Raw genomic sequence first — 18,123 nt, forward strand, 5'->3', positions numbered from 1 at the left:
TCCAGGAAGGGACCAGCAATGAAGGGGTCAGCCACGTACCAGGATGGGACCAGCAATGAAGGGGGTAGCCACGTTCCAAGATGGGACCAGCAATGAAGGGGCCGCCCACATTCCAGGAAGGGACCAGCAATGAAGGGGCCAGCCACGTTACAGGAAGGGACCAGCAATGAAGGGTCCAGCCACGTTCCAGGAAGGGACCAGTAATGAAGGGACCAGCCACGTTCCAGTAAGGGACCAGCAATGAAGGGACCAGCAGCTGAAATAGGGATGAGCTGGTGGTTTGGTCCAAGCCTAGGAACTTTGTCCGGTTGCCCACCTGTTTGGCAGGATGATCTGAACACCCTATATACAGTGAATATAGGAAAGACTCAACCCCCTCCCTTACCGTTTCCACCGGGTTCGCCTGAGAAACTATTCAAAAATAAAAAAAGTTTTTCTTTGTTTCTGTTACAAAACTTTGTAAATAGGTACGTTTTCTCCTTCACCGATGGGTACTGATGCGGCTGCAATGAAGGACACTGATGAGGCAGTACTGATAGTCACTGATGAGGTGGCACTGAAGATGAGGCACTTATATGCAGCACTGATGGGTACTGATAGGTGGCACTGATGGGGCTGCAGTGACAGGCACTGATGAGGCAGTACTGATGATGAGGCACTTATATGCAGCACTGATGGGTACTGATAGGTGGCACTGATGGACACTAATAGGTGGCACTGATGGGGCTGCAGTGACGGGCACTGATGAGGCAGTACTGCCTGCCACTGATGAGGCAGCACTGATGATGAGGCACTTATATGCAGCACTGATGGGTACTGATAGGTGGCACTGATGGGCACTCATAGACGGCACTAATAGGTGGCACTAATGGGCAGCACTGATCGGGAGGCACTGGCAGGCATCACTGATGGGCACTGAGTGCCATCCCTATTGGGCATTGATTGGCATACCTGGTGGTCCTGGGTAGGCACCCCTGGTGATCCTGGGTCAGCATCCTCGGGGGGGCTGCACCAATAATCTTTTTAAACTTTTTACATTTTAAACTGGTAACCTGTAAAGGCATTTAAAATATCGTAGTTTGTCGCCATTCCACGGGCGGGCGCAATTTTAAAGCTTGACATGTTAGGTATCTATTTACTCGGAGTAACATCATCTTTCACATTATACAAAAAGAAAAATTGGGGTAGCATTTGCATTTCGGCATGCTCACCGCTGCATGCCGATATACGTCGGCACAATGGCAGCAGTGGGAAAATGGACATACCTGTACGTCCCCTTTAATTGGCGGGGCTAGTGGGCGCACACGTGCCCACCGCGTACATTGTGACCGCCATGTACATAGTGACCGTGCCCGCGGGTCACATGGACTCGATGTCCATCAGTGCCCCGCGATCGTGTCATGGAGCGGCAGAAGGGGGAAGTGCCTATGTAAACAAGGCATTTCCCCGTTCTGCCTAGGGACATGACAGAGATCACTGCTCCCTGTCATCGGGAGTAGTGATCGCTGTCATGTCAATGGTAGCCCCTCCCTCCACAGTTAGAATCACTCCCTAGGACACACTTAACCCCTGATCGCCCCCTAGTGTTTAACCCCTTCCATGCCAGTGTCATTTACACAGTAATCAGTGCATTTTTATAGCACTGGTCGCTGTATAAATGTCACTGGTCCCAAAATAGTGTCAAAATTGTCCGATGTGTCCACCATAATGTTGCTGTCACAATAAAAAATCGCAGATCGCCGCCATTACAACTAATAAAAAATTTATAATAAAAATGCCATAACTCTATCCCCCATTTTTTAGATGCTATAACTTTTGCGCAAACCAATCAATATACGCTTGTTTCGATTTTTTTTAACCAAAAATATGTAGAAGAATACGTATCGGCCTAAACTGAGGAAAAAAAATAGTTTTTTCTATATTTTTTGGCGGAAGTTTATTATAGAAAAAATATAGCTTTATTTTTTTTCTAAATTGTTGCTTTTTTTTGCGCAAAAAATAAAAACCGCAGAGGCGATCTAATACCACCCAAAAGAAAGCTCTATTTGTGGGGGGGGGGGAAAAGGACGTAAATGTTGGGGTACAACGTCGCACGGTCGCGCAATTGTCAGTTAAAGCGACGCAGTGCCCAATCGCAAAAAGTGCTCTGGTCAGGAAGGGGGTTCAACATCTGACCTTCACCAAATAATGCCCAAACCAATCCCAGGGCACTTCAGATCATCCCTAAGCTGCAGCTCACTGTGAAACAGGCTCCAGTAAGAAAGTGGCCGTCCCACCGCTGGCACATTTTTTTTACGGCTGTATCTCAGCTCCCAACCTGTAATACTTAGGGCAGGAAAACGCGTGCCTTGCGTCTCCAAACTTAAAGACCACTCAAGGCGATCGCTTTGGGGGTCAAATTCAGTACAACCCGAATCCGAATCTCGTCCCTCGTTACGGGTGAGACATCTCCGAAATGAAGAGAATGTTCCGGCCCCGTAAGCGGAGGAATGTTCTGCCCCTGAAGGTGCTAATCTAGGTTCCCACACTATATATGTGTGTATCATCATCTGCTGAAGATAAAAGACATCACAGTGACTATGGAGGAAGAGGACGGACATGACGGGGGGGGGTTATTGGGTGTAAATAGAAGATAAGATCTTATTACCTCCTCTACTGCCAGTTCCAACAATGTCTCCTCTCTACTTCATCCCGGCTCACCTCTCGCCCGGAACTTCCTGTTTGTACCTGACATCACTTCCTGTCTTCCATAGAGACTTCCTGTCTGGGTAGAAGTGGGATTACCACCTAGTGGAGCTCAGAGGAACTGCACCCCCAAGAAACGTCTCATAGTGTGAACACGGGCTTGTCCTTGTTGCCAAGTGTCCCGGGGGTAGGGTTGCCACCTCAAACCAGAGTTGCCACCTCATCCCTTTAAATCCGAACACATATTAATTACACAGGTTCTGTGGCTGATTAAGGATGTAGTTAAACGTGGCGCCTTATCTGCGTTAAATTAGCCCTGGGACCTGTGTAATTCATGTGTTCGGGTTTAAAGGGATGAGGTGGCAACCCTACGCCCTTGTACACATGGTTGGACATTTCGACAACCAAATACGTCGGATTTTGTCCGAAACTGTTGCATACACACGGTCGGACAAAGTTGTCAAAAAATCCGATCTTTCAGAACGTGATGACGTAATTTCGTTACGATGGGACTACGTTCAGGCTAGTAGCCAATACCTTTGATGTAGGAATTTGATCTGAGCATGCGTGGCACTTTGTCCGATCGGAATTCTCTACACATGATCGGAGTATGTCCGATCAGACCAGTTTGTCGGAAAATATTTCCAGCAAGTTTGAAAATTTGGTCCGACGGATATTCCGACAGGCCGATGCATACCACACACAGTCGGATTATCTGACAACACGGTCCAATAGGACACATTCCGACGGAGTGTACAAGGGCTACCTCAAACCCAAAAACACATATTAATAACACAGGTTCTGTGGCTGATTAAGGTGGTAATTAAACTCACTTGATGCCTTAACCCCTTCCCGCCGAGCGTACACAGATGTGCGTACTCGGCTTCCGGGGGGTATACCGGGATGATGCCCGCACCAGCAGGCATCATCCTGGTACTGTTTTTTTCAGCAGGCGATTGGCTATACAGCCATAACAACTGATGCGGCTAAAAGCCGCTCGGCTGTTATGCCGGAGGAGCGGGAGGGGACGTCCCCCCCTCCCGCCGCTGTTACCGGTGCTCCCACTCGATCGGGAGCACCGATTCACGTTCTGCTGCCTCCGGCTGCTGGGGAGGAACTGTAACGAAGCCCTAATCGGCTTCGTTCCAGTCTCCTAATAGTAAACACGGAAGCGACGTCATGACGTCACTTCCCGTTTACTCGGCTGCCAATGGCGCCGGTTTTAAAAAGATATACGGTATTCAGAATCGCCGTTTTCGGCGATCTGAATACATCGAAGTGTAAAGGAGACCCCCGATCCCTCCATAAAGAGTACCTTTCACCACCTATTACTGTCACAAGGGATGTTTACATTCCTTGTGACAGCAATAAAAGTGATCAAATTTTTTATTTTTAAAAAAAAAACAATTTAGTTATTTTAAAATAAATAAAAAAAAAAATTATTTTTTAAAATGCCCGCCGTCCCCGCGAGCTGGCGAAGCAAAGAAAACGCATACGGAAGTCGCGCCCGCGTATGTAAACGGTGTTCAAATCACACATGTGAGGTATCGCCGAGATCGTCAGAGCGAGAGCAATAATTCTAGCACTAGACCTCCTCTGCAACCCTAACCGGGTAACCGTAAAAAAAAATTAAAGCGTCGCCTATTGAGATTTTTAGGTACCGTACTTTGTCGTCAATCCACAAGTGCGCGCGATTATAAAGTGTGACATGTTTGGTATCTATTTACTTGGCGTAACATTATCTTTCACATTATGCAAAAAAATTGGGCTAATTTTACTGTTTTTTTTTTTTTAATTCATGAAAGTGTCCCTTTTCCCAAAAAGTTGCGTTTAAAACACCTCTGCGCAAATACCGTGTGACATAAAATATTGCAACAATCGACATTTTATTCTCTAGAGTCTCTGCTAAAAAAATATATATATATATATAATGTTTGGGGGGTTCCAAGTAATTTTCTAGCAAAAAATATGGATTTTAACTTGTAAACACCAAATGCCAAAAATAGGCTTAGGCCGCGTACACACGCGCGGACTGTTGGCCCAACTTTGTCCGTCCAACAGTTTGAGCGAACAGTCCGCTCAAACTTAGCATGGACGGACATGGCCACACACGACGGACGAACAGTTTGCTGAAACCGTGCGCGATGACGTGAACGGCACGTACGACGGGACGAAAAATACGACGTCCTATACACTGCAATGCAACCTTCCGACGTGGAAATCCTTTCTGAGCATGCGCGAGACTTAGTTGGCCGAACAAGCCTACACACGAGCGAACAGTCCGCTGAAACCTTGTTTCAGCGGACAGTTTTTCGGAATTTCCGTAAGACCTTGTTCGGCCAACTGTCCGCTGAAACTGTCCGCTGAAGCCCCACACACGAGCGGACTGTCCGCCCAAACACTGTTCAGCGGACAAGGTTGGGCGAACAGTCCGCGCGTGTGTACGCGGCCTTAGTCATGAAAGGGATATTAACCTCAGAACCCGTGTAATTCATATGTGTTTGGGTTTAAAGGGATGAGGTGGCAACCCTACCCGGATGATGCAGGGCAGTATCGGGATTTTGGATACTGTCCTACCACGTCCTCATCCTGCAGATCCCAGGTTATTGTATGGCAGCAATGATGACTGGAACGCTCTCTGGGTTCCATCACCAGGCACTGCAATTATACAAGACTGTTGGGTGGAGTGATCTTCTTTATGACAGTGAAAGTAAAATTCCAACCTCAGCACAGAGGCACTGGGGCAGGAGCTTGTGATCAGGTAAGTATCCCCATTGAAGACCAATGCTGGGCTGGGGTTGGACTTAGTTTTCACTGACACCAACAACGGGGCTTATTTTATCCCACTGACACCAATGATGAGACTTATTTTATTTCATCGACACCAATGATGTGTCTTATTTTATCTCACTGACACCAATGATGGAGCTTAGTTTATCTCACTGACACCAGTAATGGGGCTTATTTTTTCTCATTGACACCAATGATGGGACTTCGTTTATCTCACTGACACCAATGATGGGGTTTAGTTTACCTCACTGACACCAATGATGGGACTTCGTTTATCTGACTGACACCAATGATGGGACTTATCTTTTCTCATTGACACCAATGATGGGGTTTAGTTTACCTCACTGCCACCAATGATGGGGATTATCTTTTCTCATTGACGCCAATGATGGGGGTGATCTTTTCTCATTGACACCAATGATGGGGGTTATTTTATCTAACTGACTCCAACAATGGGATTCATTTCATCCCACTGACACCAGTGATGGGGCTTAGTTTATCTCACTGACACCATTGATGGGGCTTAGTTTATCTCACTGACACCATTGATGTGGCTTATCTTTTCTTATTGACACCATTGATGGGGGTTATTTTATCCTACTGATTCCAAAGGTGGGATTCATTTTATCCCACTGACACCAACGATGGGACTTATTTTATTTCACTGACACCAACGATGGGACTTATTTTATCTCATTGACACCAATGATGGGGGTTATTTTATCCTACTGACTCCAACAATGGGATTGATTTTATCCCACTGACACCAGTGATGGGGCTTATCTTTTCTCATTGACTCCAACAATCATGGGACTTATTTTATCCCACTGACGCCAAGGATGGGACTTGTTTTATTTAATTGACATCAACAATGGGATTTATTTTATCCCACTGACACCAATGGGGCTTATTTTATTTCACCGGCATCAATGGTGAGACCTATTTTATCCCACTGACACCAATGATGGTTCTTATTTTACCCCACTGACACCAGCAATGGGGTTTATGTTATCTAATTGACACCAATGATACTGTAGGACTTATGTATCCCAAGGATAACAACACTGGGGTTTATATTATCTCACCGACACCAAACATGGGGCTTACTTATTCTTCATTGACATCAGTGATGGGACTTATTGTATCCCACTGACACCAATAGTAGGGCTTAGTTTATCTCACTGACACCAGTAATGGGGCTTATTTTTTCTCATTGACACCAATGATGGGACTTCGTTTATCTGACTGACACCAATGATGGGACTTATCTTTTCTCATTGACACCAATGATGGGACTTATTTTATCCCACTGACACCAATAAAAGGGCTTAGTTTATCTCACCAGTGACAAGGCTTATTTTTTCTCATTGACACCAATGATTGGGGGTTATTTTATCCCACTGACATCGATTATGGGGCTTATTTCATACAACAGGTAACAACAATGGATCTTATTTTATCTCACTGACACCAAGGATGGGGTTCATTTTATTCTCAGTGGCACCAGTTATGGGATTCATTTTACTCCCACTGATTACATGGATTAGGCTAATTCTACCTTTTCCCGAGATCTTCACCGGGGCAGCTGCGCCAGACACAGAGGTGGGTGGAGCCACTGCATGGCAAGTTCCTGCCACTACAAGCTGACAAGAGTAGTGACAGCAGCATCATAACTCCTATCAGCTTAGGGCTGGAAGTGGCAAGCAAAAGCCCAGAAAGGAGGAAAGAACTGGGAGGAGGTGTGGTCTGTGATCTCCCCCACCTGCAGCTCCTCCCTCCTGCCAGTTCAGCACTCCTGGATACAGGAGATAACATAGGAATGCTGTCAGATCGGGACTGTGCAGGGTTTGCTTACTCGTCCCCTCTCTCTTCCCTAGACTGCTGCTGTCCAGGTAGCAGAAAATATGGCTATGGGTCAGATACGCAAACCCTGGAAAGTCTTTACACGCACATGACCGTTAAGGACATCCAAGTCCTAGTCCGTAGGGTTCAATATTGAGTTGGCTTCAACTCTTCTGGGAAGGCCGTCCACAAGGTTTAGGAGTGAGTCTTTGGGAATGTTTGACCATTCTTCCAGAAGAACATTTGTGAGGTCTGGCACTCATGTGGACGAGCAGACCTGGCTCCCAGGCTCCTCTTTAATTCATCCCAAAGGTGTTCTATGGGGTTGAAGTCAAGCTCTGTGCAGGCCAGTCAAGTTCCTCCACCCCAAACTCGCTCATCCATGTCTTTATAGACCTTGCTTTGTGCACTGGTGGGCAGTCATGTTGGAACAGGAAGAGGCCATCCCCAACTGTTCCCACAAAGTTGGGAGCATGAAATTGTCCAAAATGTCTAGGTATGCTGACGCCTTAAGTGTTCCCTTCACCAAAACTAAAGGACCAAGCTCAACCCCTGACCCCAACCCACACCATAATCCCACCTCCACCAAACCAGGCAAGTACCGTTCTCCTGACAACCGCCAAATCCACGCACATCCATCGGATTGCCAGACAGAGAAGCGTGGTCGGTCACTCCAGAGAACATCTCTCCACTGCTCTAGAGCCCAGTGGTCACGTTCTTTACACCACGGCATCTAACGCTTTGCATTGAACTTGGTGATGTAAGGCGTGGATGCAGCTGCTCGGCGATGGAAACCCATTCCATGAAGCTCTCTATGCACTGTTGCTGTGTGCTAATCTGAAGGCCACACGAAGTTTGGAGGTCTGTAGCTATTGACTCTCCAGACAGTTGGCGACTTCTGTGCACTGTGCACTTCAGCCTGCGCTAAACCCGTTCTGTCATTTTACGAGGCCTACCACTTCATGGCTGATTATGCTGTTATTGCCAGTTGCTTCCACTTTGTTATATCAACAGTCGACCATGGAATATTGAGTAGCAAGGAAATTTCACAGATGGACTCATTGCACAGGTGGCAACCTAACCCAGTACCACGCTTGAATTCACTGAGCTCCTAAAAGGGACCAATTTCTTCACAAATGTTTGTAGAAGCTGTCTGCATGCCTAGGTGTTCGATTTTATGCACCTGTGGCCATGGAGGTGACTAGAACACCTGAATCCAATGACTTGGAGGGGTGTCCCAATACTATTGGCAATATAGTGTATAAACTGTTTATTAATATTTATTTATGGTACACATATATTGAGCACTGTATAACACACAATATAGCACAAGTGGTATGTTGTAATGAGCTGGTCAGTGCAGCACCATTTCTTATGCCCTGTACGAACGATCGGACATTCCGACAACAAAACCGTGGATTTTTTTCCCAACGGATGTTGGGCCAAGCTTGTCTTGCATGCACGCGGTCACACAAATGTTGTTGGAAATTCTGAACGTCAAGAACGCGGCGACGTACAACACGTACGACGAGCCGAGAAAAATTAAGTTCAATAGCCAGTGCGTGGAATTTTGTGCATCGGAATTGTGTACACACGCTCGGGATTTTGAGAACAAGCTCTCAAACATTTGTTGCCGGAAATTTCCGACCATGTGTACACAGCATTATTATTTTACTTCATTATAAAGGCTGTATGTATCAAGCATTTACACTCACATCCTGCTGGTCTCCAGTAAGACCTGGGCATTGGGTTGGGGAAAGGTCTGCAACCCAGTGTCCAAGTCTTACTGGAGACCAGTAGGTTGTGAAGTATAAAAACTCCGGAACCCAATTTAGGATTATGAAACCCCAGAGAAAGTTGGAAAATCATTCTTCTCCGCTCAACATCAATCATTTAGAGCCCATCACTTGGCATTTGGGCAAATCCTGCGTCCCTTTTTCCTACTTTTAAACAGTGCCAGGGCCTCACACTGTCACACTATGTTAGCTATGATGTGAAAGCGAGGAAGAAAGATGATCTTGTGGTTGGACATGTGGTCGGTGTTCCAGAAACACGGCTTGACTCCTCACAAGACTGGGCTATTTGTATTCCTGCTGATCCTTTTGTTTAGAGGGACATGTGACATAGAAATGATGGGGGTTTCTCTATGTTAGATGCGATGTGAAAGTGAGGAAGAAAGATGATCTTGTGGTTGGAGGTGGTGATGGTGCAGAGGAGGAATTACGGGTGAAAGGATAGATGGGAATGAAAATGGAGTTGGTGTTCTAGAAACACGGCTTGACTCCTCACAAGACTGGGCTATTTGTATTCCTGCTGATCCTTTTGTTTAGAGGGACACGGGACATAGAAGAGATGGAGGTTTCTCTATGTTAGATGTGATGTGAAAGTGAGGAAGAAAGATGATCTTGTGGTTGGTGTATCAGAAACACAGCTTGAGTTCTCACAAGACTGGACTATTTATATTCACGCTGATCCTTCTGTTTAGAGGGACAAGGGGCATAGAAAAGATGGAGGGGGGTTTCTCTATGTTGGATGTGATGTGAAAGTGAGGAAGAAAGATGATCTTGTGGTTGGAGGTTGTGATGGTGCGGAGGAGGAATTACGGGTGGAAGGATACATGGGGATGAGAATGGAGTTGGTGTTCTAGAAACACGGCTTGACTCCTCACAAGACTGGGCTATTTGTATTCCTGCTGATCCTTTTGTTTAGAGGGACACAGGACATAGAACAGATGGAGGTTTCTCTATGTTAGATGTGATGTGAAAGTGAGGAAGAAAGATGATCTTGCAGTTGGAGATGTGGTTGGTGTATCAGAAACACAGCTTGAGTTCTCACAAGACTGGGCTATTTATAGTCACGCTGATCCTCCCGTTTAGAGGGACACGGGTCATAGAAAAGATGGAGGGGAGTTTCTCTATGTTGGATGTGATGTGAAAGTGATGAAGAAAGATGATCTTGTGGTTGGAGGTGGTGATGGTGCAGAGGAGGAATTACGGGTGAAAGGATAGATGAGGATGAGAATGGAGTTGGTGTTCTAGAAACACGGCTTGACTCCTCACAAGACTGGGCTGTTTGTATTCCTGCTGATCCTTTTGGTTAGAGGGACACGGGACATAGAAAAGATGGAGGTTTCACTATGTTAGATGTGATGTGAAAGTGAGGAAGAAAGATGATCTTGTGGATGGAAGTTGAGAAGGAATTACGGGTGGAATGATAGAGGAGTCTATGAACTAATGGACATATCATTGGAGTCTACTGCATTAAGGACACTAATATACCTCAAGGGTTGTGTGGGATCTCTGATGTTTGTTGAGACAAGACTTCCGTGAAAAACGTTTCCCACACTCAAGGCATGGATACGGTTTCTCCCCCGTGTGAGATCTTTGATGTATAACAAGTTCTGATTTCCATAGATAACTTTTCTCACACTCAGAGCAGGTATACGGTTTTCTGCCTGTGTGCAATGTTTGATGAACAGAAAGATTGGCCTTCTGTGAAAAAAGTCTTCCACAGTCAGGGCAGGAGTACGGCTTCTCCCCCGTATGAGATCTGTAATGTATAGCAAGTATTGATTTCTGTAGAAAACATTTCCCGCACTCAGGGCAGGCATGGGGTTTCTTGCCAATGTGCCTTCTCTGATGTCTGGCAAAATTGGCCCTATCAGAAAAACATTTCCCGCACTCAGAGCAGGAATACGTTTTTTGCCTCATGTGGCATATCTGATGTTCATTAAGATTGGACTTCCATGAATAACATTTCCCGCACTCGGGACAGGAATACGGCTTTCCCCCTGTGTGAGACTTGTAATGTTTGACAAATTCTGATTTGTAATGAAAACATTCCCCGCACTCAGTACAGGAATAAAGTTTTCCAACCGTGTGAGATCTCTGATGTAGAGCAAGACTTAATCCCGAGATAAAATTTTCCCTGCATTCAGGACAGGAAAATTCTTTCTCCTCCTGAATTCCGGCACTCTCCCTCACAGTACGAGGTTGCTCAGAGTCGGAGGGATTCCATGGTCTATCCACACTGTGAAGTCCACCATCCATAGTGGAGATCATTGTCTTTTCTCCTCCACAATCTCCTGTGATGTCCTCATCTTCTATTCTACAACCTGGAGATAAAGTGAGACGATCCTTTGAGGGTTTCTCCATGGCGTGTCCTGGAAAAATATAAAAACATCATCAATAGATATGAGAGGGTTAGTTCACTTCCATCAAGATCCCATCTGGATCAGGTAGATATGAGTGAGGAGATGTTCTCTGTGGAGGTCCCAACCAGCCGGGACTCTTCCCCCCTCTTCAGTCCTTTGGTCCTCCTCCCAGATCACTTCTACATTTACACAGCCTTGTCAGAAGAGCAGGAACCAATGGGGACTGGGAGGTCCATGCTCTTTACACAACCACAAGCCTAGGTACTGGGTCTGTCATGGTTATGCAGTGATCTTCCTGTGTTTGCTTACCTTCCCTCATGTCTTCAGACTAAGAGGCCAGCCACTTCCACCTGGTGGTTTTTATAACCTCTCCTCTAAGCATGGCTCCACCCCAGGCCCTATCAGGGAGCCCTATATTAACCTGTGCACTGCAGGCCATCAGTGCTGATCAACCATTGTGTATTCCTTTGTGTGTTAGCTTCCTGTTTCCTGCCGTGTGCTCTGCTACTGTTTTCCGTTACCGACTTTGGCGTGTCTTGACTATCCCTGTTTGCCTGTGATCCTGACCTTTTGGCGTGTACCCGACTATTCTTGTCTGCTTGTAGCCCCGACCTTGGCTTTGTCCCTCACCATCCCTATCCTCCTGTTGCCTACTGTGGGTGTGAGCTGGGGGACCCTGGGGGGTCGCGACCTGGAGCCAGTTGCAGCCAAGTCCATCCTCACCACCAGAGGCGCTGGTGAACACCTGCTGGCTCTTAGACTCCGCACCCCAGGCAATCTTACGCTCTAACCCCAGTGGGATCTGTCCCCCGTCTGCAGCAGTCAGCCGGAGGGTCCACAACCTTGCGGTGCACTCCTGATCCCTACGGTGTGCACCTGTCACCTCGCCTCAAGGTGACCTGACAGGGTCATGTGACCTCTGATAGACAAGAGGGTCGAAGTTCAGACTTGCAGACCCTTTACCATAGAACAAGTGACCATAGGCCTAGGCTTCTGGTGATATGCAGCACTGGAGAGAGTTTGCTACAGAAAGAGCTTATCTGCCGAAAAGATAGGTGAATCTGTATTTATGTTACTCTTGCTACACTTGGTTTGTGCTTCTACTTGAAGAAGGATCACCCTATAAAAGCCACAATCTGTGCTATCATATCTACTGTAACTAGGAGTGACCCACAACCTAATACTGCCAGCTGAACCCCAAATAGGGTATCAGTACAGGGAGGGGACCATTATCAACCTATTATTGGCTGATATCACTCAGCTCCCGCCCTACTCTGGACCAATCAGTGAGCAGTAACAGAGCAGAGATAAGAGAAGAATATATGATGGGTCACCTGTGCTGATCTCTGTAGGAGTGTCCTCCTCTATGAATGTCCTCGTCATTCCAGCCTCCTCCGTATATTGCTGATCATCCCTCACATACGTCTCTTCTACTTCACCCTCAACTTTCATCTTCATCAGATCTTCACCCTAAACCAACAGAATGGCAGAAAATAACATCTGTAACATAGAAGTATTTATGATGTGAGATCACATAGAAAATATCATCTTGTAGAGTCCACACATCATCTCCACATGTCAGAGTGTTCAATCACTTTATGTTCCCGACCCTCAACTCCACCTACCTGATGATGGTGGGGGATGGTGTGACCTTCCTGTGTGGAATACAGAGGACGGGGACATCTCTCTGGTGGGTTTCTGTTAGGAGGCTCCATCATATTGTCCTTGTAGGTATCTTTGTGTACTTCAGAAAGCTCCTCCATCACACTATACTCTTCATCCTCCCCTTTAAATTCTTCTTTAACAAGAATATTATACCCGAGGTTTCCACTCTGAATATATAAAATGACATTAAATAAAACAAAAATGCCTGATTATAAACACATAACTACTGAACATGGCTTCAGTTGAGCTACAGGCCTGGTGGTCATGGTCTTTTTAATGGTTATGGTCTTGTTCTCCAACCTTGACAAAAGATAATAAATGAGAATGTGTAAATATATGAAAGGTATAGTCTGTTATGTGAGAATAAGAGAGACGCCTGAAGATTATGGGCTATCTTGCTCTAAGTGGGATTGTTATGGCTAAGTAAGACTGTCTTCTTGGAGGTATAGAGGGCTATGTAAGTGGGATTGGTTGGTATTAATGAGGGGTATGTCATATGGTAATCATCTTCTTTGCATAAATGATCAACTGATAAACTTGGATTATATATTCACTGTAGAAGACAAGGGTCTGGATTCTTCTACAACAATTGGTGGAGAATGCGGGCAAATATATATCACTCTATCTACCAGACAGAGACAACTGGGCTCTGGAGGTCGGGACAGACACTGGAACCATTGGTAAGTTTTAATTGCCTGCTGAGGTTTTCTTTGTGTGTGAAATTGTCAGAAACATCTGAACCAATGCTAATTTGCCATAATATGTAATATTGTAATAATATCGTAATGATCTTTATGTAATACAATAAACTTGGATTATATTTTTACTGCACAAGACAGGTGTCTAGATTCTTCAATAATTGGTGAAGATTGTGAGATTTTTCCACAAAATTATCAATATCTATAATCATCTACCTGATGATGGTGGGGGATGGTGTGACCTTCCTGTGTGGAATCCCGGGAATACAGAGGACGGGGACATCTCTCTGGTGGGTTCCCATTACTGGATCCATCTGTAGGAAACACACACACTGACTGAATACATTGTTTCTATGTGTTTATCAGATGATGGGGGATCTAGGTGGAGCCTCCGTACTGCTCTCTCCTTTACAATAAAGTCTCCTCTTACCCGGTGATGTGAGGGGCGGCTGATTGTCCATCATGACGTCCTTGTAGAGATCCTTGTGTCCTTCTAAATACTCCCACTCCTCCATGGAGAAATAGACAGTGACATCCTGACACCTTATAGGAACCTGACACACACAATGATACAGTCACCATCCAGACACATCCCTTGTCTGTTACTGGATAATGTCCCAGAATTCCCAGAATCCTCCTCACCTCTCCTGTCAGCAGCTCCATCATCTTCTTGGTGACTTCTAGAATCTTCTCCATGTTGTGTCTCTCGGGTTTTAGGGAGTCACATGGAGGCACTGTGATGGTCATATGATCACCTGACTTCACAAGAGGAAATCTCTGTATTGGAGAACCAATAGGAATATCATGTTAGAATCCCAGAATCCTCCTCACCTCTCCGGTCAGGTCTGTGTTTTATTAATAGAGATAAGAGTGATGTCATGTGACCTCCCAGAATCCTCCTCACCTCTCCAGTCAGGTCTGTGTTTTATTAATAGAGATAAGAGTGATGTCATGTGACCTCCCAGAATCCTCCTCACCTCTCCGGTCAGGTCTGTGTTTTATTAATAGAGATAAGAGTGATGTCATGTGACCTCCCAGAATCCTCCTCACCTCTCCGGTCAGGTCTGTGTTTTATTAATAGAGATAAGAGTGATGTCATGTGACCTCCCAGAATCCTCCTCACCTCTCCGGTCAGGTCTGTGTTTTTATTAATAGAGATAAGAGTGATGTCATGTGACCTCCCAGAATCCTCCTCACCTCTCCGGTCAGGTCTGTGTTTTATTAATAGAGATAAGAGTGATGTCATGTGACCTCCCAGAATCCTCCTCACCTCTCCGGTCAGGTCTGTGTTTTATTAATAGAGATAAGAGTGATGTCATGTGACCTCCCAGAATCCTCCTCACCTCTCCGGTCAGCAGGTAGATGATCTCCAGGGTGAGGTTTAGTATCTTCTCAGTCATGTGACTCCAGTTCTCCTCCATCCTCACTCATGTGATCATGTGATCTGTGCAGCTTTCTCTGTATAAGGATAAAGAATTATCTGGACGGTGTTGGTTGTACAATATTAGGATGATGATGTATGGGGGGTTAATATGAGGGTTGATTTTACTTTCAGCACTGCCCAGCTTTCTATTCTCCCAAATAGGAGACACACTTAGTCTGCACTGCTTAATATTTGCTCTTTTTATATATAACCCTTTGGTCTTATTGTCAGATTAGAAATGTAATTTTCTAAGAAATACAGATAGGACTGTCTTCCATCCTCTGTCATCATTGTGCTCTGACAATCACTGTATGGTCAGCAGAGGGTCAGTGCGGACTGAAGGTCAGGTCTCTGGGGGCATCCTTATTTTAAGATGACTTCTGGATTCCCCTGCCTGCAGACCCCCATAACCCTGGCCCAGTGGTAATGGCAGTCTACAGGCAGGAGGCTTAGTGGAATCTGAAAGAAGTCCTTGTCCTCATCAACATGGGGACAAGGTGCTTTGCCGGGAGGGTCCTCCATGGCAAGGCACCCTTCCCCAAGTTGAGGGCATGCGCCCTGCCATGGTTCAGGGGATGCACTCTCGTCCCTTCTCTTTCCTGACTTGCCAGGTTGCATGCTCAGATAGAGGTCTGGTTTGGATATTGGGGGGGGGGGGGCGTTCCCCTTTAGAATCCATACCAGACCCAAAAGGTTTGGTATATAATTTTGGGGGAACCCAAGCCATTTTTCTTGTGTGGGGTCCATCTTGAAATTCATACCAGACCCCTATCAAGGATAAGGCCCCCTAGCGATTAGCTGCATGCCACATGCAAGGCCATGTGTTATACTGGCATGGGGATGGACAGCTGTTGTATGCTTCCTTATGCTAGTAGTCCTCTAGATGTTTATTGAGACACAGATGCAGCCGCTGTGTCCCAATGTGACATCCTCTGTGTGCAGAACCCCACCCTAGGTACGTTTGGGGAGGTGCACCTGTATGGATGTTACATTGGAACACATCGGCTGTATCCCTGCAGCCATGTTTCCCAACAGACATCTATGGGACTACCTGCAAGGGGATACACGCAACACCTGTGCATGTCAGTGATGGTAATACATGACGCTGCATGGGGCACACAAATAATTGTCCCGTGTGAGCTCGGCCAAAAGTTCTGGTATGTAGGTTTGTTTTTTTTGGGAGGGGGGGGGTCACCCAAAAAACATCTATACCAGGCCCTCAAAAAAGTGTGTCTCTGGTCCAAAAAAGTAGGACCCTTTCCTGTGTGAAAGGTAAGACACACTCAGGTCTACCTAGCCAAAATACCTGGTGGACCCCCCTCTCCTCTTGGTCACTCGACCAATGAACACTACGTGAGAGGCTCTCTCCGAGACTGCTCAGGGCAGAGGTGGAAGGCGCCTAATTGACACACATCCTCCCCTTCAGAATTCAGAATACTTTACTAATCCCAAAGGAAAAGGAAAGCTTCAGGGTAGGCCCAAGAACAAACACAGTAAAAAAGGGAACACATCTATAAGTGTAAGGTGACGCACATGTGGAGAACCAAAATAAGTTAAATATGCAAAACAAAAGAGGTGCCAGTGCCAGTGTAAGCGCGTTGGCTTGCCCTTGTGGCCTGGCAACACACATTGCCCTTGTCCCGTCCAAAAGGCCTAGCCCATGAGGCAAAAAAAAAGCAATGGTGTCGTGGTCTAGCGCATTTTCATACAAGTGGGTTCCCAAACCCATAGTATTACTCCAGCACCCCTGGAGTGCCACTACCAAGGGGGCACTTGATACCACAGGCTTCTCTGCCTTCCCAGCTAATGACCATACCAAGTAGCACCACTCAAATCAGGAGGCACTGGCCCCTCAGAACCCTCCACGCCAGGTGAAATACTCCCAGGCGTAGCCTTACATGGTGCACGCTCTTTCCGGTGCGTGCTTATATCAGCAGCGATACTATACGGTTAGCCATCCCAGCCAAAAGGCCAGATTGATGGTGGAGCACCCCTACTAGACACTGATAAGAACAGATTAGCCAAAAGGCCGAGAAGTGATGTTCCAGTCTATTTGACCATTATCAGCGCAGTGTATGGAAACCATGACTTCTATGGAGTAGGGCCTGGGAATCAATGGGACAGTATAACCATACAGGTGAGATGGGACTAATGGCGCGTACACACGACAGGACTTTTCGAGGGACTAGGTCCGACGGACTTTCGGCGGAGTTCTGACGGACTTTTCCGAATGAACGGACTTGGCCACATGCAATCACACCAAAGTTCAGACAGATTCGAACGTGATGACTTGCGACCGGACTAGAATAAAGAAGTTCATAGCCAGTAGCCAATAGCTGCCCTCGCGTCGGTTTTTGTCCGTCGGAATAGCATACATACACGAGCGGATTTCTCGGTAGGAACTGGGTCCGGCGGAGTTCCGGCGGAAAAATTTGAAACATGTTCCATTTCTAAAGTCTGTCGGATTTTTGCAAATCAAAAGTCCGCTGCAGCCCACACACGATCGAATGGTCCGCCAGAATCGTTCCGTCGGACCTTTGATGCCGAAAAGTCCGGTCGTGTGTGTACGTGGCATTAGGCAACCAGAAAGCCCTCCAACCAAATCAGTGTGTAGCACTGTATAGTCTTCCTAGAACGTATTCATAATACGCTATCTCATTCCATAACATATCCCAAAAATTGGCTAGAGGGACACAATTCATTGATTTTCATGGCTCCTCCTGCGTAAATGAGGAATAACCCTCATATTTTTGGTTCTCGATAAGGGATGACTATATGATAAGATAACATCTGATTACCTCCTCTTCTGCCAGTTCCAACAATGTCTTCTCGCTACTTCCTTTCCGGCTCACCTCTCACCCGGAACT

General features: G+C 46.2%; 2 protein-coding genes across 4 annotated transcripts in view; both read right to left on the reverse strand.

The window, feature by feature from the left end:
- Window positions 1-9,350: 9,350 nt before the first annotated feature.
- On the reverse strand, window positions 9,351-12,148 carry LOC143955864 (uncharacterized). Its single transcript, XM_077465982.1, has one exon. It carries the CDS (start codon window positions 11,469-11,471, stop codon window positions 10,587-10,589), a length of 885 nt encoding a protein of 294 aa, XP_077322108.1. The 5' UTR covers window positions 11,472-12,148; the 3' UTR covers window positions 9,351-10,586.
- Window positions 12,149-12,680: 532 nt separating this feature from the next.
- Window positions 12,681-18,123, reverse strand: part of LOC143955900 (uncharacterized) — a 184,872-nt gene continuing 179,429 nt past the window's right edge. For 2 of the 3 annotated variants that reach the window (XM_077466023.1, XM_077466024.1), the window contains 4 exons: window positions 14,476-14,610; window positions 14,264-14,387; window positions 14,050-14,147; window positions 12,681-13,302 (listed from right to left, as the gene is read on the reverse strand). In XM_077466023.1, the coding sequence (XP_077322149.1) occupies window positions 13,036-13,302; window positions 14,050-14,147; window positions 14,264-14,387; window positions 14,476-14,610 (624 nt within the window). In that variant the 3' untranslated portion in view covers window positions 12,681-13,035. Of the gene's footprint in view, window positions 13,303-14,049; window positions 14,148-14,263; window positions 14,388-14,475; window positions 14,611-15,176; window positions 15,292-18,054; window positions 18,116-18,123 lie in introns of those variants that run through there. The other variant, XM_077466025.1, reaches the window with a different exon arrangement.

Source organism: Lithobates pipiens, unplaced genomic scaffold (assembly GCF_037356315.1).
Source record: "Lithobates pipiens isolate NorthernLeopardFrog02 unplaced genomic scaffold, aLitPip1_a1.2 Scaffold_35, whole genome shotgun sequence".
NCBI classification, from domain to species: Eukaryota; Metazoa; Chordata; class Amphibia; order Anura; family Ranidae; genus Lithobates; species Lithobates pipiens.